Source organism: Balaenoptera musculus, chromosome 2 (assembly GCF_009873245.2).
Source record: "Balaenoptera musculus isolate JJ_BM4_2016_0621 chromosome 2, mBalMus1.pri.v3, whole genome shotgun sequence".
Lineage (NCBI taxonomy): Eukaryota > Metazoa > Chordata > Mammalia > Artiodactyla > Balaenopteridae > Balaenoptera > Balaenoptera musculus.
This window is the reverse complement of record NC_045786.1, coordinates 11,480,712-11,502,639: the sequence shown is the minus strand read 5'-3', so window position 1 is coordinate 11,502,639 and position 21,928 is coordinate 11,480,712. Positions and strand designations below refer to the sequence as shown.

Genomic DNA, 21,928 nt, shown 5'->3' with positions numbered 1-21,928 from the left:
AACAGAACTTCCGTATCAGATGGAGATTTTCCTCCTTTCGAGAAGGTGTGAGAGCAGCCGAGGAGCACAGAGCACGGGGGAGTCGGGGTGACGGGCTGGCAGGCTCTGATGGGGCATGAACGCCCTGATGGGGCATGAATGAAGCAGCGGTGGCTGGAGAGGCTGGCGTGAGTGCGCCCGAGCTCGCCCACCTGCCGGCTGTAGGCACGGCCCCTCGGGCACATATCTGAACTCCTCACACCCAGCGAGGTCATTGGGTCCAGGGGGAAGCCCTCAAGTCAAGAGGCTGCAGGAAGCCCAGGCACCCAGAGACCACCACCTCCTCTCCTCCAGCCTTCCATCCATTCATTCTAGAAGGGAAGTCTGAGCCCTGGAGACACCCTGCCTTCCTGGTGGTTACACTCGTGTGTGGGGCAGGGGGGCGCCGGGGAGACAGACAAGAAACCACCAAGGAAGTAAAATATCTAGTGTATCCGGTGGCATTAATGCTGCGGAGGAAAAGTCAGCAGGGTTCTCAAGGAGCCGGTCATGCTGGTGGCCATAGGCTGTCCCCGGTGGGGGGAACACCTGTCACCCTTGTGGAGATGACCCGGGTTAGCTCTTCCCAAACGCTCTCCACCTGGCAGGCATATTTCCAAGCCAGCTGACTTCCGTTTCCCTCTTTGTTATGTGGGAACGTGGAGGATCGGGAAGGGACTCGGAGATCTGTTCATGAGACACCAGTCAGTGTTATAAATAGCTCCCCGAAGCGTTTGTTATCCTACGGACACCTTTCATTTCCATGAGACTCGACTCTTTCAAATTCCTCATAGATATATTGCGTCACTTAAGGCTCCTGCTCTAGGAGGTGGGAAGGGTGGAGATTGAGACACCAAACGGAAGATGTGCGACCAGGGTTAGTCTTAGGACAATTGAGAGTCGCTGTGGCACAGGCTGTCCTATGGGAGCAGTGACCGTAAACCAGGGTGGTAGCTGATTCACTTTGTTATAAAGCAGAAACTAACACACCATTGTAAAGCAATTAGACTCCAATAAAGATGTTAAAAAAAACATGGTGGTGCAGCTCCAGGGAGAACTGGCTGAATGTCTGCCCTGCATGTGGCAGGTTTGCTTGCTTCCTTCACAATCTGTTTTTGCAGACAATGGCAAGGTCATAGAAAAAATTGTGTGACCCTGCAAACCCACTACTTTGAAGACCAGCACTCCACTGTATGCATAAGTATACTAAGTTTATTTGGGTTTTGTTTTTCTTTAAAGCAGACTCGTTCCCACCATTTGACTCATGAGAACACGCGCAAAGAGGGGTTAAGACACTTTCCTTGGCCCCATACTGGGTAAGAGCCATGGCAATCCTATTATTTATCAGGCTCTTATTAAGTCAGGTGCTGCCTTATTGTATGCTAGGCACTGGGGTTAGCGTTTTTCATAAGTTATCTTATTTCATACAACAAACTGTAATTTAAGTCTTATTATTAATATTTCTATTATCTTATGGATGAGGAAGCTACAACATGACCAAGGAAGGTAGCATTTCCAAGGTACATGGCCCAAAGTCTCACAGATATTAAGTGCTGAAACGGAGGCTCAAGCCCAGTTTTCTTTCCAAAAGAAAAGAAAAGTTGTTTTCCCAACCACTGTCCTAAATTCACTACAGAATTACTTCGGATTTTTAGTTAATTAGAAATTCTTAAGATTTCTTAAGATTCTTAGTTAAAAAAAAAAAAAAAAAATTCTTAGTTAATTAGAAATTCTTAAGATTTCTACCCTGAACTCTTTCTGTGACATGTTGCAGCCTTTTTTATTTGTGTGTTTATCCTTCAGAATCCTCAGACGTCATCCTACATTTTAAGCTTACGGTTGACCCAGGAACAGCATTGGGTTTGAGCTGCGTGGGTCCACTTATACGTGGATTTTTTTCAATAAATATATTGGAAAATTTTTTTGAGATTTGCAACAGTTTGAAAAAAAACTTGCAAATGAACCGCATAGCCTAGAAATATCCCCCCAAATTAAGAAAGAGGTATGTCATGAATGCATAAAATATATGTAGATATACATATGACATGCACAATATGTGTTAATCAACTGTTTATGTTAACAGTAAGGCTTCTTGTCAACAGTAGGCTATTAGTAGTTAAGTTCTGGGGAGTCAAAAGTTGTACATGGATTTTCAGCTATGCAGGGGGTGGGAGGTGTAATGCCTCTAACTCCCCAAGTTGTTCAAGGGTCAACTGCATTCTTATATCAATTATAAATCTTAGCATGACTTAGAAAGCCTCACACGTCCACCTAATTTGATTCCGTCTCTAATATTTTAAACATTTTTAGAAGAAGAATTATATTACACTTGGGTTTCTCAGTTGAGTAACTTTTTTTTTTCTTTTTAACCCCAAATAACCTGAAATTGCTTGGTCTCCAAGCTGATAGAACTCTGTGTCTTTAGGATAGAATTATTTCTAAGACTGTTTCCCCAACATTTGCTTTTGTTGGGCTCTTTAGTTTTGTGCCACAGTGGCTACTAATGTTAAATCAACTCTCTTTCCCTTCTGTCATTGGTAGCAGCTACACAAACGGTCAGCCCATTGTGGTTTCTTTCGAAGACTGGTTACGTACCTCCAAAGTGAGTTTGTACAGGGGACTCTGTGAGGTATACTGAAGAGGGTGAAGACTGACGAAAAGCAGTTAGTGTGGAGTGCGACTTGTTTCCTCCTAAGCTTGGGACGTCAGCTGCTTCCTTCCATCATGCTGGCGACTGTATTATCGTACTTGCTAAGTTCAAGGCGCCCCCTTGTGGTGCAACTGATACTAATCAACATGAGAAACAAAATGGCGAGATTACAAGTGATACAGAGGCAATGCCTTTGGATATAATCTTATTGCTCTCCTCATTTTTAAGGCTCTCAAAAGAATAAAACATTTTTTCTCCTTTTGTTTTAAATTCATCCGTAGCTATTCAACTCATATTCAATGCTAAGTTTTTTGGAGGTAGAAGCGAATCAGAAAAGCAAGCGCAAATAATTTGATGCCAAATCCCAGGTGACTTTTAAAAATAATTTCGTATTTTTTATTACAAAAGTAATACTTGTAAATTCTAGAAATGTTAGAAAGAACAGATAAAGAGTAAAAGAATCATTTACCCTCTCACAACCCTCATGGATTAACGTTTTGTTATGTATCTTTTTTTTTTTTCAGGCATATAGACTCAAAAGAAAACCAAACGTGCCATTTTTCGAACATGATTATATGTGTGAACTTCATTCTGTGTTGTTACAGAGTCAGCTACTTCATCATTCTTAGTGTTGCTTGATTTGGTTGGTTCCATTGTGTGCACACCTTAAAATATACAGACACAACACCATGTGGAGTTTTCTTGTAGGTTATTGTAGATTTCCTTATGATTAATTGCTCGAAATAGAATGGCTGAACCAAAACGGTGTACAAAATTTTAAGACATTTGACATTTATTGCCTGGTTATTTGTTAAAAGTAAGGCATCTTTTTGACAACGCAATTTTTTTTTTTTTAAGTTTCAAATTCCTAGCATTTGCCTTCTTAGTCTGTGCCAAGAATTGTGCATCGTGTTTTACATGCCTCAGTCTCAGTTAATCCTCACAACAACCATGCGACTTAAATACTATTAATGTCCCCACTTACAGATAAGGAAGGTCAGGCTTAAGGAAAATAAATCGCTGTCACGTGACTTCAAAAGCAGGAAGACAGTAGCAGGCTTTCAGAAAGGTGATTAAAAATAGCGCTTTGCATCCCTCGAATCTTGAACTAAGTGGAAACTAAGAGTGATAATTTTCTATTTGTAAAATAAAGACAGTAAGAGAGGAGGAAGAGGAAATGTGCTTCCATAAATTTAGAAACATGAATAAAAATCTAAGTTGAGGCTCTGGCAATTAGATCTTCATGTGAGAAGATATGGTGGACAACTTAGTGATTACTGTGTAATTACAAACTCTAGGGAACTCCTAATATAGACATGTTTTCACTAGATCTTTTCATTTTGTTCCTGAATGCATTTTCTTTAACCACAGTTAGTCTTCAGACTGGTTCAACCACTCCCAAGTAGTCAAAAGTTGACTAAAGGGAAAGTGGTATCAGAAAAATCTCCAATTTCTGAATGAAACCAGAACTTTTTTGTGAGTTCAAAGAATTTGGCAATCTCCAACCTTTTTGCAGTTCTTCTTCTCTCATTGTTGCTCACTAGAGACTTACATTTCACTTTTGCCACCTTTATCCATACTCTTTGATTTTTCTATTGTTATATAACTCTTTATTATAGAAAACTCAGACACAGCAAAACAAAGAAAATAAATATCCCCCATCAGTGTTACAGATACTGTGTTTATTGTTCATCTTTGGTTCTCTCTGCCACATCTGGGCGTTAGGCATTTGCCCAATATTTGCTATTCCTGGTCAGCTCTTCTTGGGCTCATCAGCATTGTTTTTATTCTTAAGGAAAAAAAAAAAACTGTTGAACCTGTTTTCCTTCCAGCTACACTTAGCCTTTCAAAGACATTCCAAGTACCATTCAGTATAAGAGCAACATCTGTAGTTTCTCTGCCATTTTCCTCTTCGGATAGCCATTGGATTTATTAGGAGTCTTTGAGGTAATTAAAGTGTCCTTCTGTTTAATTTTTACAGCGTTACTATTTTTGCCGCTCCAGCTGTTTCCTTGTGGTGGTAAGCTGTCGGTTTTTTTCCAGTTACATTTCCCTTAATCTTGATGTAACCTCACTATATTGATAAAGTACTTGACTATCATTATAATTCTCTGAAGTGACTTGCAGACACTTGACTCCTTTCCCACCCAGTCTTTTTTTTTTTTCTTTAAGAACAATTTTCTAGTTTATAGTCAAATCCATAAATCAGGCTTATAAGTTCTACGCATTGATTTAACGGGAGTATGTGAGTGGCCTAATAAAATCCACTTTTCTTTCTCTGCTTTCTTACTGTCGGGCTCAAAACCTGTAGGGCTCAAAATATTTTCCACGCAGATGGAGCCTGGCAAGAAGTGAAAAAGTTTCCTGTGAGTTTCATTTTGTAATCCTGAGAAAATTTATATCAGTGTAGAGATTAATGTTCCTGTGACCTCAAGTTCTAGACCCCTTTCTCTGTAGGAGCCATTGCATCTTCTGAGATGGACCCCCCCCCCCCAGCATCCCTGGGTCCTTCCTGCTCTGACACAGGGACACTCCTCCAGCTTTTTATTTATTTATTTATTTATTCTTTTTTTGGCTGTGTTGGGTCTTCGTTTCTGTGCGAGGGCTTTCTCTAGTTGCGGCAAGCAGGTGCCACTCTTCATCGCGGTGCGCGGGCCTCTCACTGTCATGACCTCTCTTGTTGTGGAGCACAGGCTCCAGACGCGCAGGCTCAGTAGTTGTGGCTCACGGGCCTAGTCGCTCCGCGGCATGTGGGATCCTCCCAGACCAGGGCTCGAACCCGTGTCCCCTGCATTGGCAGGCGGATTCTCAACCACTGCGCCACCAGGGAAGCCCACTCCTCTAGCTTTTGCATTTCCTGGACCTTAGTCAACGAAGGCAAGAAAGACGCAGCCACGGTTGGGTTTGCTCCAAGCATGGAGCGTTAGACCATTTATGTGATTCTCTTGCCCTTTCTTCCTTGGATTTCAGGTGATTCTCACCTAAAGGAGCTGCTGTAGTGACTTTCTTTGTCCCCTCTTGTCCAGCTTTTCTAAGCTTGTTGCAGGTTTCTCTGCTGAGAGTCGCCTTGCAGAGAGAGGTTGGGGGTCTCTGCCCCTCCTGGCAGCCTCACGGTTGGGGCGCTGGTCTCCTCCAGCCCCTTCTGTTCTCTGTCGCCTGTGTGCAGGGCTGTGTCCCCCCAGGTCCTCTGCCCTCAGCCCATTTTATTCCCCATCTCCTTGAGATGGAAACTCTGTGATTTTCTGTACCTCTTTCCCCCTTGTCTGTCCACAACAGCTCTTCAAATCTATCCTCCTGTTTGCATCTTGCACTTCTATTTATCATGCACCTACAGGGTGTTATTATTTGTGGTCTACACTGGGGTATTTCTTTCATAGTTGATGAAACCTATAAACTTGGGAACAGGAGAATCAGAGGTCCTACAGCAACCCTCACCTTTCAAAGGAGAATATATTCACCTCAAAAAGAACCTTTATGAGGTCAGTCTAGCTAATAGTTCTTCTAATGGTGTCACTCCCCTATTCTCTTAAAAGTCTCTTCAAAGTCTTTTCCTTTTTTTTTTTTAACCCCCAGGTGCATTCTGGGTAGAATATTTTAGTACTGTTCTTGTCTGGAGACCTGTCTTCTGGCTTTTGGAGATAGCTCTCTGAATTCAAGTGTTCTTTTTCTTGTGGAGATTTGTGTCTGATATGTGTGAGACTAGGTTCTAAATAATACAGAATTATTCAGAAATAAAGGACATACATGCATAGTACATATCTATATCTAAGTCTATCATGGTGGTATGAATCATGGATATTGTATAATTCAGTTATGATGGTATTTAGGGGCTCTGTGTGTGCTGGTTATCCATATGGATATATCTGTATGCATATGCAGTAACTTATGAAGTGAGCTGCCAAATCGTGACACCTCATTGGCTGATTTTTTTCTCTTTTTTGCCTTTTTCTTTTGAATTGTGGAAAAATATACATGACTTACAATTTAGCACCTTAACCATTTTTAAGTGTACAGTTCAGTAGCGTTAAGTACGTTCACGTCGTTGTACCGCCAACCTCCAGAACTCTTTTCATTTTACTAAATTGAAACTCTGCATGCATTAAACAACTATTCCCCAATCCCCCTTCCCCAGCCCCTGGTGACCACCATCCTACTTTCTATCTCTATGAATTGACTGCTGTACATACCTCACGTAAGTGAACTCATACAGTATTTGTCTTTTTGTGACTGGCTTGTTTCATTTTGTATTATGTTCTAAAGGTTAATCAATGTTGTAGCATGTGACAGAATTCCTTTTTAAGGCTGAATGTCTTTCAATATGTATAGACTACATTTTGTTTATCCATTCATCTGTTGATGGACATTTGGATTGATTCCACCATTTGGCTATTGTAAATAATGCCACCATGAACGTGGTGGTAGAGATATCTCTTTGAGACCCTGCCTTTCATTCTCATGGCTGATTTTGGATGCAAGAGTAAGTCATTCTTCTTGCATGAGGATTATGAAATTTTCATGTTTTAAAACACAAAACCATCTTTCCTTCATGGTTTTTTAAAAAAATTAAGTTGTCCGAAAGTTAGTCAGTGGATCAATAAGAATTGAAATGTTTGAATACTGGTACAGTAAGCATAGTAAATGGAAGACATCCTCCAGGGTCAGCCAGGTTCAGATGTCAGAATTTGTTCCCTGAACTATAATTCTGATCTGCTGTTCCTGTAAGTATTCACCTTGGATCTTCTCGTGAAGAAGTCTTGTCATCTGGTGTGGCACAGCCCAGGCACAAAAAGTCCTGCACTCTTGTCTTCATAGAGCAGCCCAGTGGCCAGTGGCCCAGTGGCCAGTGCCAATCAAGATGGCAGGCTGGGGCTCACCACCAGACTGCATTCTGACTGAGGAAGGTATTTCATTCTGGCTCTGGTCACCCGCCTGCAACCTTGAGACACCCTCAAGGACAACAAGGCAGTGTGACATATTCTCAAATGACCAGGTGAACTTAGAAGGGCCCCGCTGTAAGATATGTCGGGGACAACTCACTGCCAGTCAGGGCTGGCTTTCACCATATCTCTCTAAATCCTAAGGATGGAACTGCCACCTTTCTGTCTTTCTTTGTCTGGGGAGAGGGCTTCACGGTGCTGCATTCTCATCATGAACAAATAGATGATTCCTTTGGGTCAACTCTTCTTTTTCTGTTCCTGTTTTCACCCTTTTTCTTTTCTATTTTTTTTTTCTCTCTTTTTCTCCTGATACACAGGCTTTGCAGCACATGCTGATCTCTCTTCAGGCAGAACTTGACATTCAAAGGTACTTGATGAAAATTGAATCATCTCAGCGAGTTAGTACTTCACCTTTTCTTCTCTGCATTGAGTCCTACCTCGCCGCATGCCTTTTCGCTCAGCAGCGTGTGGCATTCTAATGAGTGTCAGCCTCTCCCTGTCCCCGTCTACCCGGAGCCTGGGTTTAAACCTCTCAGAGCCAAATGCTTGCAGCATTCCTAAACTTGTGCATTTTTTTTTTTAATCATGAGAGTGAATATTAAAAATGAACACTAATTGCATGCTTGCTTCGAAATCTGTCATTAACTTTTCCACAGTTTGAGTTGTGTGATCAGCAGTAACGCAACAGCAATTCAGAGATCTCTGCACAATCCTCTGAAAAGTGGGGCTCTGGCCGCAGCAGCTTGCTCAAGGCAGAAAGTTTCTGGAAGTGGAACAGAAACCTGTCCTTCTAACAGCCTCAGAGCTCTGGGACTCTTCCTTCGCTTGGCTCCGAAACATCCATTATGGGGTCCAGACCATTTCACTGGCATACATCTTAATAATAAAAATGATAGGAACAGACATATTTATATAAAATTTACTAGGCACCAAGCACTGCTCTAAGTGCTTTACAAGCATTAACCTCTCACACCAGCCCCATGGGGTAGGCATCCGATGGTCCCCATTTTATAAATGAAGAAACTGAGGCACAGGGAAGTTCAATACCTTGCCCAGGGCCACATAACAGGTAAGTTAGAGTTGGGACTCCAAGCAGTAAGGCCCCAGAGTCAGTTTCAATATATTATTTATTTCCCCATAGTCCTCAATGGCCCCTATTTCATAATAGGTCGGTTTAGAATGTTCCACCTGGAAGGGAGTGGAGAGTTTCCAGTACTTGGACACCTGGCTTGGCATTGGATACCTGTACCAACTGACCCATTGGCACACGGCCACCCGTATCCTTTTTGTCCCCCAAACGTGGCCTGTTTCTTTATTGACTCCGGAGCTTGCCCAGATGAGAACCATTTGGTCTTTACTGTGAGGCCCAAAGCACACTGTGCTTAGGAAGCATCCAGCGGTCTGGCTTTAGTGCATCTGTGACTTCCTGGCCATTCGGTCAGTCTTCAGTGACCTCTTCACCTTCCTTTTCTTAATCATCAGTCTCTTTGATCTTTTCTAAGGTCACAAGCTCAAATTAGAAAGTTCCTGCCCAAACGAACAGACATAGTAGGAAAAGTGGGGGGACATATACTACAGAGACCCATGGTCCTACTCCACACCAGCTCAGTTCTGATGAGGTGTTTACCTTTAATTTTTTCCACGAGTTCTTACTTGTTTTCACATCTGTATAATTCATGCAAAATAGAGCTGTCTTTATGATTTCTTTGCACACATATTGTGCACCAAATAGAAATGCAGAAAAGGAAGCATGGTGAGCTCTTCCCCACAACTCTACATGCTGCCATTATCTGCTCCTTTCTACTTTCAGAACAGAGACTTGACATCGTGATGTAGGGTTTTCTGCAGAGTTTGGGGTCCCCCTCACTGTTCTTTTAAAGCCTGAGATAAATTCTCAAGGCTAACTTTTATTTTTTGACATATCAGCAAATAATGGGATATGTGTGAATTTTTCAAGAGCTTTCTTTTTTAAGGCTTTAAACACAAGTTACAGTGACAATGGTGTTTTTTGGAGAAGGAGTGGGATGAAAGTTCAGGTGGGAAATGGAAGATGTTCTTTCTTCTCTTTGATAAAGAGTGACTCCCAGAGCCTCTGAGGATGTCACAGTCTCTATTTTGAAGTTGGAAGTAATCATTTACCGACTTCAGGCAAGGTGGTGGCAGTAAGAGGTCGGGTGTATCCTCTCCTCGCACACAGGACCCCACAAACCGTGGGACCTCCTGACCACAGCAGGGAGCCAAGCCATGTAGAACCATCCTTACGAGAATGTACTACATAAGAGCAGCTGAATGCTTTCCATCATTTATTGTTGACAAATTCCTGTGCGTTTTTTCCTCAGTGACTCCTCACCACAGTTATATCAAGCAGATACTCAGATTTTTTTTTTTATAAAAGTGAGAACTAAAGTTCAAAGAGCTTCCCTAGGGGATCGCACTGCCAGTGCATGGCAGGATTGGAGTCTGTGTTCTGCAAGAGCAGCGTGATAAAAAGACTAAAGTCCTCTCATTCTAAATCTTGTTTTCCTTCCATCTCTCCAAACTCTGGTATTTTTTCTTATAGCAGAACTAGAGGGAAAAAGAACCTTTGGCCTGAAAAGCTCATGGGAATTTTCACAAGGTGTTTTTTCATTTGAAAATCAATGCAGGGGGAATTGGGAGGGCAGTTGGTGGTGGTAATGGGCTGTGTGTGTTTAGAAACGAGAGTTTGAAAACTAACAGCAGCTTCTACTCCCAGGATGTCCGGAAAGGGTCTGGCCTCAAGCACTGAAGCTTGGTGACCTCAGGCACCACAGTATCCCCGCTGATACTGAAGGCCAGCTCCTTCTTCACTGTGAGGATGGAGATCTTCAAATCTCCCAGGACAGGCTGAGGAAGGGGGGCCTCTGCTATCGGGGAAACCTCTTTGGTTTCACAACAATGTAGTTAAGCTCTAGGGGCATCACCCCTGGGCCTGGGGTCCCACATCCTCTCCAAACTGAAGTCTGGGCTGCAGAGATGAGCTTAATAATGGCTTTTGTAAGGAGGCCTTCTAAGGTGCATATTTAGTACTAAGTGTGATGCTGGTTGTATTTTACTTGAAATTTCAAAGCCTGCAAGCAGGTCCCTTTCCTTTCATCTCTGTAATAACACATCCTCACGGGGACACCTATTATCCTGAAGCCTTTTAACTGCATTCCAGGCACTCTGAGTTGCAAAGGCACCTGCTACCTTGCTCAAGCCCCTCCCAATGCGGACGGTAGGAGCCAAAGCCTCGGAAACTGTTTGTTTGTTTATAATGCACACCGTCTTGGTTCACGAGTAAAAGGAAAGAGAAAGAAACGTATTGGATTGATTGACTTAAGGCAGCTCACAATAAAGAGACATGTGCCTTCAGGTGGCTAAACTAAAAGTCGAAAGGGAAAACCTCATAAGAGGAGGAGACAAAGTTATGAATATGGCTAACTCTGATTAGCTTGAACATTAAATTTAGCTTCGACTTTTCTGATATATGCTGTATTTTATATATATTTGATATACTTCTCATTATAGGACAAAGTAATACTTATGACTCCCTCACAAGGCAGAATTATTTTCCTTGTTTTAAATAATAAAAGAAACATTGTTTGCTCATGCCTTCAGAAAAGGGACATCCATCAACGTAACAGACAGGATCAACAGGAAAACAGCAGTATTCTTTCTTCATCTGGCCTTTTATTTTACATCAACTCCTTCAAGATGAAGCACAACACTAAATAATAATTGCAGGAACGTGCGTCTGAAAGGGGTGAGGGGCTGAGTTAATGAGATCCAGTTTTGGAACTTGCTGATGGTGTAAGTTTCTAACTTGATGGAAGGATGCTGAAGAGAGATGATGGCGAGCCAGGCCTCATCGTCTTTAAATATGATTTATCTCTTTCTGTCTTTGAAGGGAAGTCAGAGAGCAGCCGATTCAAGGTGTTATATCAGAAGCGAGTCTATGTCACATCCCAGGTAGGCCACCAGGCAGGCAGCTGGCAGGTTGACATCCAAACATCCTGGAAGTGGGAAAGGCTACACCTTATCTGTGGGTCAGCCCACTTTGGCCTCTTCTCCAGGCACAGTTAAACCTCTTAAAGGAAAAAAGAAAAAGAATCGCATCATCTACATATTATGAAGGGATTGGAAAGTAGAAAATATCCAAGAGATGGTAGAAAATTGCTAAAGTTCCAAATTTACCTGGAGTCAAATTGTAAAAGCCTTAAAATGCAGTTACTGTAAGAGTGTCGGAGCTCTGGATAGGAGAGTCTGTCTCCTTAAAAGGTGAAGTGCATGATCTGCATGTCCAAAAAAATTGAATTGATGGCTTTGGGCTCTTCTTTCTTAATCATTTCTTTTTTGAAAGTGGAAGTCTATGCAATTTTGGATTCCTGCAAAATTTTGCATGGCATGAAAATGGAAATGCGTCTTTGTTCCCATGTTTTCCCCATGAATTTGTGTCCTCATTTCAGGGGCCATCTATGAGGACAAACCTTTTACCTGGAATCTAATTGTAGGAAATAACACATGAGAAGCCCAGATGGGCATGGGTATCTTCAGATCACCATAGACAAGAATCCTTCTGGATTCTAAATGTTTTGTGAGAAAGTCTTCCCTTCCCCTGATCCACTCTATAAAAATATCATGCTTACCCAGTAAATCTCTGATTTGCAAAAGCAATATTATCCTCATTTTGGAGAAATAAAGAAGAAAGTATATTACTCATAATACTACTGTGTAAAAGAAACCAAGGCTAATATTTGGGTGTATTCCTTCCATTTCTTAGATTATGAAAAAAAAGTTCTTTAAAACACCTTGATTATGACTGCATAGTATTCCATAGTGTGGCTCCATTGCGATTTGTTAACCAGCCTTCTCAGTTGTTTCTAGATTTATTTATTCTATTAAAGATGTAATATGTACAGATTTGTTCCCTGACCCTCAACTATAGTAAGTATCACTCTTCTTCATTTTTGTATATCAAATTAATCTGGCTTGGCTTCAGCAGTTATTGAGAAATGTGTTCTCGTCACTCGGGGTCATAAAGAAATCCTAGGGATCGCATCTAGTCTGATAGAACTGGGTAAGGTTTCTGGGTCTCCTGGGACTCAGCAGATGGCCTCCTGGTGGTCTGTTTGCAGGTGGGCTCGCGGGGCTGTCTGCCAGGCTAAGCCAAGGCACGCCCTTCAGCCGCTCTGAGCACACCACACACCCCCCTCCACCCGGGCCACTCCTTGTAAATGGAATCCAGGCCTCCACAGTTTGAAGAACATCATCACCCATCACCACCACCAACAACAAAGCTAGCGTCCTCTTCCTGGCCCTGCAAAGCCACTCACCCCCCTCTTCCTGCCCAGCTAGCAACCTTTCTCCTCTCACACTGGGGGGGTCGGGGGTGGGCAACCCCAGACTCATCTTCCAGACACCTTTACCCTCTGAGCCCAATCTAGGGAGGGAGTCTTTGGGGCGGCCTCTATAGCACTGAGACACTGATCACAGCCCTTCCACCTGGGAAGACCTTGGAACACAAAGGCTTGGCAGTTGCCCCAGAAAGTTGGGGATGTGGGTAGATGTTCCATCATGTGTGTTGCTGACGGCCACGAGGACAAGATAAGTTGTTAATATCTCAGAAGAGTCGTCTGACGCACAGATACCTCGAAAGAGAGTGTCTGTGTCGTGTGATGCTTCTTGAAATAGTGAGGAAGCATCCTTGTCTGAACACAGGTGTCCTTGTCATGCGTTCCTTGGCATCTGCAGGAGGGGGCTTTGCATGGTGAGAGCGCGTTGGCAGAGGGACCCTGCCTGTCTCACTCGGCTCTGTGCAGTGCCTGCCTCGCCGCAGGGATGCCTGTGGCCGGCTCCGGCCGGGGAGGCGAGGGGAGCTGACTCCTCAGCCTCACGGCCTTTTCATCTTTCTGATCTGTTAATGAACTAATAGGCACAGTGAAGGAAAAATGGGGAAGCAAAAGACACAGCTGTACTTTGCTCAACTGCTGAATCGTCTGATTTTAGTCCAGACCAAACATCTTTTCTGTTTTCACAGGTGAAAATCATGAAAAATGTCTGGGTACCCTTTTGGTGGAAAGAGGGAGGAAGGGGTTGAAATATTACCCTTGAAGAAACAGGGTGTAAACTGAGTTTATCAAGGATAATTCATCGAAATAAATCCTAGAGAAAAATGTATCCCCTTTGTCCAAGCTGGGGAAGGGAAATACTGATTTGCAGAGCTAAACCTAAGTCCGTCTTTATGAGAATCTCAGATATGCACAGTTGGAAGTTGGTATTAGAATGGGAGGTGTGTATGCATATATGTCCTTCTTGTTATAAGGCCCAGAAATACCTGGTTACCGGTGAACCTGGCATGTGTCCACAAACTACTCCCATGAAGCACCCAGATACACATTCAACACTGTATCATGTGTGTGTGTTACCAGCAGGACCCTTTTGTGCTTGCACCCAAGTTTTCTATTAAAAACAAAAGCTGATTTCTTCTCCTCTGAGTCATTAGCACCAGGGCCACCCCAAAATTACACAGTTGTTACAAAACTAAGTACAGTTCTCTCTTACACTTGTATTCCGATTCTCACATCAATCTGTCATGTTCTAGAACCGGGATGTCCTAGGTCTTTTCCCCAATTGACCATCAGGATAAGACTGGCCCTGAGGAGATGTTGGCTCAGGTTTCGTTACTCTGGCCATCAGCCACGGAAGTTGTGAGAAGTTGCCAAAGAGCTGTGGGGAGACCCGGTCCCGCTGCTTTCGAAGCACCCCAGGGTGTGGGTCCCCGGGTGCACCTGAGAATGGCAGGTCCTCGGTGCTGCGGCCACCTGGATGGGTTTATGTAAGGATGGAAGCCCCAATGGGAGCTCTTGGTCTTCGCATCCCCAGACCCAAACCCAGCAGAGGCCTTAGACTCTGGAAACAAGGAGGGCCAGAGAAGGGAGCAAAAGGACTGCACTGTGGTTCTAGAAAGCACTCTGAGCAAATTTCAGAGCTTAAACCTTCCATGGCCACAATTTGTCCGTTCTCCTGAGGCTAGAGGAGTGCAAAGCGGGGATGGTAAAGAAAACTAAAGTCTGGGGATCTTCCAGTGTTTGTGAACTTCAAATATTTTGCTCCTTTTGTCTTTCATAAGAGTGCATAGCACCTAGAAAAATCTCTTCAGTTGACGTCACAATTTTGACTGGATTTTGAGTTGAAAGCTTCCCAAGTGCAAGAAATGGGGTGAAAGTGTCTGAATGTCATGATTAAATTAACCATGTCAATTAGTGAGTATTAAGATAATGAGTCATTCTGAATACATTTGCATTTGCATGTGGGAAGCTTTATTCTATTTCCGAACTCTCTATGGAAATTGGGCATTCATTAAAATGAAGTAAAATTTCAGTAAGGCAACTTTGGGTTTTCTTTTTAAAATAGAACATAATCTGATGCGACGCGTACGCCCTGGCTAATCAGACACCCCACTGTTGCCAACAGTTAGCGTCTTACATAAAGGTACATTTGCAGGCTTTATTTTCTGGACCTTGGCATTTCAAATTAGAGTTTACAGGGTCTGAAAAATGGGAATGACGAAACATCATCAATGCCTCCAGCTCTAATTTTCTTTTCTCTTTGCTTTTAGTCCCCAAATACAACATTGCGTAGAATAAGAACACATTTGATCTCCTAGCAGAGCATACTGCTTATGGTGAACACTTCAGCAAATGTTTGTTCATGACCTTATGCATGTATGGCAGCCTTTTAAAAATTAATGCTCTGCAACTGTGTTGCATGCACTTGAGGAGATAAATGCAGGAACCTGGATCTTGGTGCTAGCTAGCTACATATTTCTGTAGAGCAAATGCAGTAGGGGAAATCATTTGGGGGAAACCATTTGAAGGAATCTCAGTAAACTAAAGTTTTCTGGGTGACATGATTTTTCTTCTTCTTTGTGATGTGTATCTTAGAGTGATGAAATTTTAGTCCTGAAAGGACTAACTACCAACCAGTCAACCTCTGGTCTTACAGAAGAGGAAACTATGACTTAGTGAGATTGTACGTTGCCCAATTTTGGTACAAGCTGGCCGACAGACTCCTGGTTAAATGACTTTACCCCTGTCAGCTCTGGAATCCTGCAGACTTGGTCCCAGTTCCTTCTCTAGCTAGAATTTTCGGGCAAGTTGCTTCCACGATTTGTCTCCTCAGTGTAGCCAGTATTATGCAGTGGCAGTGAGGGTGAAATGAGATGACCACACAATCAATCACAGTGCAGCAGGCACTGAATTTGTGAGTTCCTTTCTCTCTCCCCACACCCCTTCACTAGGAAGACAGTCTTCCTAGAGAACCGGTCTGCACATGTTACGGATGAACCAGAGGAGGGATCTGCCTGAAGCCTCTTACCCCAGCATCCCTTGGTGATAGAAAGCCCTTTTTGAAGAAGTAAAGACTAGAAAGGATCAGTGGGGTTCAGGTGGCCTGGTTACACAGACTGCCCCTTCCTGCATGACCCCAAAGGACTTCCTGTTTGGGTGGTAGGTTTGGGATCACCTGATGATTTAGGGGAAACATCTAGAAGGTTGTGATGGAAACAGGGAGGTGGTCATGGGTGTCCATGAAGCACTGAAATCCAGCTTTCCAGGCCCTTGAGTCCTGCCCAGGTGGCTCAGAGAGCGTTTCCACCATTCTCTGCTTCCTGAATCTTCCCAGTTAGGGGCAGCTCTCCACTCAGAAGCTTAGGGCAGGGGCTCCAAACACCATGCTGTAGACGACGCATGACCAAGAAAAGGCTTCTCCTGAGCCAAAATGAGAACAGTAACTCCCAACAGAAAGACTTTTTTCTTAAGCCAAATCTGAATTGTGTGAGTATCCTGCCTCCCATTTTGTTGGTATTAAAATATATCTCCTTTCTCGTGGCAACATGGTACCATACAGAGGGAAAATTTCAAGAGAGAGGGCATTTTTGGATGCCCCTTACTTTGTAAAATAAAATCTTAGTAACCCTGTATTGTGCCCTCCCCCATAATTTTTAAAAGAATGTTTAATTTGTGAAATACAAAATAATGAGAACAAATGCTCCAGAGAGTTTAACTTTCTCCACAGTTATTACCAATGTTATAAACCTGTGAGCCTCATAGCTGCCCAGGCAGGGGAGCTGTTAGAATTGGTCTTTGTGATGGTTTGCTTGGAAGACACAGAGTCAACCTCAAACTGGTTCAAGTATAAGAATTGAATTAGTTGGAAGGAATAATTCGGAAAGGCCTCACCGTGTACTGGACTCAGGAGCTGGGATGCCTAGGGGCCCAGATAGCTGTTCTATCTTTTAGGGTCTCCCATTGGAGTCATGGGGGTCTCTTGTCTCCCTTTTTCTGTACAGATCTGCTTCATCCTTTCTCTGTACTCTTCTCTCTCTGTTTCGCATTCCCTGTGCATGTCAGCCACAGCTTCAAATGACCTCACATTTTAAGCTCTCAGTGGATACAGACTGAAGAACTTCTTTGTCCCAGGGCTCCATTTCCAGGAAGAGCATGTGATTGGTCCAGCCAGGTCAGGGGGCTACTGTTTGGTCCAGTCAGCTGCGACTGGGCTGGGAGTGGGTGACCATACACTGCATCACTCAAACCAGGATACCTTTGAGAGTGGAAGGGAGTTACTACTAATACTTACACTGGGACAATAGGTGCAAAGCAGAACGGTCCAGGGATGCTACAATGTGTATTTACCCTGGATGTGGGACATTGGACATCAGGAACTTATCCATATGGGCAGGGAGGAATTCCGCAGAGAGGGGGGCATTGTTGGAGGGCCAGAACCCTTTCAAAGATGGCTAAGTGTCAAGTCAAATAACAAAAGGGGAACTTTGTCACGTATTCACTGTTCCTGGAGAGGGGGTTGCCTGTACAAAAAGACGACTTGGTACTCAGCTGCTTCTGGATGGTGCATCTGTTAGCTCATTTGAGAGAGCAGAGAGGGACCTCAGAGTGGGCATAGGGGGGGCAACTCCTTTAGAGGCCACCAGCTGTCCCACTCCCTCCTCCCGTGTGCCCCCGAGTGCACACAGACCTGAGACCCTCAGTGGGTGACTTCGCTCAGACCAGCCCTAGCACCTCCTCACCTCTGCTCTCCGTCCTCTCCCGACCCATCCTGTAATGTCAGCGCTTATCCCCCAAACCCCGTCCTGCCCTGCGCTGTCACAGTGACACACCTCTTAGCGCTTCCTGTCCAACTGTTACACGTATATTATCCTTGGCCCCAAAAGATACCTTAAATGCGTTATGAGCTCAAGAACCACATACAGCACATAGAGCACCTCCCGAGCCTCACACCGTGCTGAGTACCAAGTCCCTGTTTCAAATGCTTTTTGACTTTTTTTTTTAATACGTCAAATCATAGGGTATCTGACACCAGTGTCAGCAATTTTCATTGTCTTTCCTCTGCCCTAAATGATGTCTCAGCCTCGAGCTGGCATCTGAGGGGAGAGCACGGTGTGAGAAGATTGCTAATATGCAGTGATAGTTTGCAATGAGAACGTGAATGACATAACAACGAGAGCAGGAGTTTATATTTGGAACTGAATAGCTGTGTTTAGGAAGCTTAAAAAAAAAAAAGAAGATTGAGCCCTTATATCTTTATTTTTATACATACTCCAGCCACGATGACCCTGAACAAGAAATAGAAATTTGATTTTGATTTTCTTCAAGGATTATTGCCTTTTGCAATGGAAAATGACAACTCATCAAATGCATTGCGTCTTCCGTGGGCTGCAAAGATGACCAAACACCAGAGGTTGTCATTGTAGCCATGTTGCTTCAAGTAATATTATTTCTTGGCTATTTTGCTAAACTGAATGTATTTTCTTTCTTTCTTTCTTTCTTTTTTTTTTTAAGTCAGGGATGAGGACATTTGAGCTTGATATTCTGCTGAGCGTAGTAACCAGCTATCTACTTCACTGAAGACCATATGAATTTACATAACTCTTGGTGAGCTGGGCAGTGATTTAGGGTTGGGTTTTTTTTTTAAGTCTGGTAATACTCTTAAAGAGTGCCAAAGCCAGATCCCAATCTTTGTAACACAAGCAGACTTTATGAAAAATAAACCTCTTCGGGACCTTGCACGGAAACATTAACCCAAAGCAAAGAGACAAGTTAACTGTTCATGGGTGTCCTTTCTGGCCATGATAATGGGCATGTCATCTGAGCTGAGAGTTTCCTGTGGAACACCGAGACTGGCCGCCTCCATGAAGGGGGTGCAGGGGGCTATGTGCTGACCTTACTCCTGTTTTCTTCTGTGCAAATGTCCTAAGAGGTGTAGCAGGTGTGGGTGTCTAGATAATACAGAAGTGCTCCTGCCAAGAGGGGTCTCCTGGTACTTTTAGCAAGAAAAGGGAAAGGAACTGATCATCACATCCTCAAAGGGCTCCCCTAGAACATCAGGCACACCTGGGGCATCCCTGAAAGAGTTCTGTAGCTGAAGCCTTGAGGCAGGACCGGCTATATATAATTCTTAGTGTACTTTGTTCCAAAAAATTATTAAGGGTTTCAAGACAGCCACAGCAGAGCATGAAACCAAGCCCAAAACACTTTTAAATGCTGGGTCGGTTGTACACCCACAAAGCTGGTCCTACCTTGACAGTTAAGTGTTTTTGTGTTTTTAACTTCAAAATGCATCCTTAGGAAGACTTAGAGGACATTAAGGAATGCAAACCACCCCCCCTCCCAAAAAAAAACTGGCTCCTGGGGACTGCCTGTGTCCCACCACCAGCCCATCAGCACCTTGGGCATCTTAGTAAGAGAAAACTCACCTGCTGATTAATTCAGATCAGTTTGCCCTCCAGAAGGTGCCTGGAATCATAATGAAAGCAGGGGCGGGCTTTGGACGGAGGAAAGCTGAGATCATGCATTCATTCAGCCTAAGCCCCCCAGTTTCACTGACTCCCTTTCTTTGACCTTCTACACGTATAATCTCCAGCCTCCACACAATAGCCCAAATGATCTTATGAAAAATGTATCTGATCCTGGCCGCCTCCCCCTTCTCCCTGCCTCAAAATACCTCAGTGGCATTCTGGTATCTTAGAGCCACATTGAAAATTCTCCCCTTGACGCCAAGGCTCCATGAGATCTGGGCTCTGCTGGTCTCCAGTCCCACCACGTCTCCAGTGCTTGCCACTTCTTTCTGCCTCGGGGACTTTGCACATGCTGTCCCTTCCACCTGGAATGCCTTTTTCTTTTCACCCCACCCGCTGGCTTGCCCCCTCCTCCCAACTTCCCTCATCCTTGAGGTCACAGTTTACTTGCTTTTCCAACTTTCCACCCACATACACCCCCTCCCCAGCCTGGGTTACACACTGTCAGTGTCTTCAGTGTCTGTCCCCTGACTCGACTGTAAGCACCATGAGGGCAGGATCGTGTCTCTTTTGTCTGTCGTCCTGTTCCCAGTACCTAGCATGTGCTAGCATGTACCTAGCAGGTGCCTGGAACATAGTAGGCACTCAGTAGGTGTCTGTTGAAAGGATAAATGGACGTACCACACAGTTCGTGGTTTAAACTTAATTATACATTATCTTGTGTTATTTGTTGTCCTTCACTCATTTCACCAATTAGTTTTGAAACTCATTCACATCAGGCAACGTGACATCTGTCTGTCTCTGAATCGCCCACAGTGCTCAGTATATGTTCAAGGAATGTTATTGACCAACATAGATTATGAGTGTTTTACACATTCGGTCCCTTGCCATTACAGTATAGATAACCAAGCGAGAAATTCAGTTTTGTATTGTGTGTGTGTAAGTTATTATGGATACTGTCTGTTGATTGGCGAGGTAAGTAATAACCAAAACTAGACATAATCCAAGTTATGGGATTTCTGCCTCAAAAGAAGAAAATCAACTGTGATAGAAATATCTCCCTCACAATCATATTTTACTGATTTTGGAAACAGTCTTAATAGAAGAGTTTAAAGAACTGGGTGTGTTCAGTTTAGTCGGGTGCGAGTGCATCATGCGTGTTAGGTGATACAAACGTGCACAATCCCATCTGCTGTGATCATAACAACCACTAGAATTTGTCTGGCCAAAGGAATTGATTTGCCATCGTTCTTTCCTGTAATGTGGCTTGTCCTCAGTGCCTTGCTTGAAATGGCATTTGCACAGTAGATGTCCAGTGATAAAAATCTTAAAATGGAATACTCAGGGACTTTTTTCTCTCACTAACTTTCACAACTGATACTTTGACCCACTGTGTCTTTATTTTTGTATCTAGTCCTTCCGATGGACTTTTTCTCGTTGCCATGTTGTTTTTCCAGATTAGTAGACCTTGATGGCATTAAAAATATCTTCAGCATAATTAATAATAGGCTATTTTCTACTTTCTTTCAAATGCCTTTTGCAGACAAGAAGCCCCAAACTGTCTCACAGTCCTCAACCTCCCAACGTGGGTGACCCAGTGGAGCATTTATCAGAGGCGTCTGCAGATTCTTTGGAAGCCATGTCTGAGGGAGAAACTCCAAGTCCTTTCTCCAGAGGCAGCCGGACTCGAGCGAGCCTTCCGGTGGTGAGGTCGACCAACCAGACGAAAGAAAGGTCTCTGGGTAAGCTTCAAAAGGCAGTTTCTAATTTTTATTACTGCATGTGTGTATGTTTATACTTCTGAACACATACCCCTGCATCCGGATGTTAATTTGATCTTGATTTGTAAACACACAAACTACTCAGAGACTCTGTTGATTTAACATCAAGCCTTGAGGAGTTACCTGCTGAAGAAGCAGCAAGTCCAACCAGTCTTTGGGGCTGGGCACATTCAGAACTGGCTGGGGTTAGTCACTCAAACAAGAGACTAGCAGTGCCTGTCGATATTCCTGGTATAAGGAACAGCAAGGGCCGGATTACAGAATGAGCTTCATTTCTTAGGGAACCTCCTCCACAGTTTCCCAATTGTGGACGGATGGGGTGTGAGCCCCATTCCACTGTCTGGCCGTCCAGGAGAGGACATGAATGGCTCCAGGACGAAGAGGTACAAGGTGGCCAACACCCCCATGACTGGTAAGGAAAGCCAGAAACACAGGGCTGTTTTCTCTGCCACCACATGAAACAGTGGAGGGGTTTGGCAAGAGTTTGGCATAGCCTTGTCTTTCAATAAGCTTTTAGGAAAAACAGGATTCTATCCTTCTGCCTTCACTTATCGTTTGCTTTTTCATATTGGATATTCACTTTGTATCTTGCTGTGCTTTTTTTCTTCCTCCTAGCCCCTTAACAAAAGGTACAGGCCATAAAGATTTAGACCTTTTTGCAAATTGTGCTGGTGTTTCATATGCTTAACCTGCCATCTCAAGGTTCTGAGTCGGTACCTGTGTTTTT

At 43.6% G+C, this 21,928-nt stretch overlaps 1 protein-coding gene across 4 annotated transcripts in view; it reads left to right on the top strand.

Moving 5' to 3' along the window:
* The window catches only part of KIAA1217 (KIAA1217 ortholog), a 325,759-nt gene that overhangs the window by 135,197 nt on the left and 168,634 nt on the right, over positions 1-21,928 (top strand). For all 4 annotated transcript variants that reach the window (XM_036844418.1, XM_036844419.1, XM_036844420.1 and 1 more), the window contains exon 3: positions 20,964-21,162. In XM_036844418.1, coding sequence (XP_036700313.1) covers positions 20,964-21,162 — 199 coding nt within the window. The remainder of the gene's footprint in view (positions 1-20,963; positions 21,163-21,928) is intronic.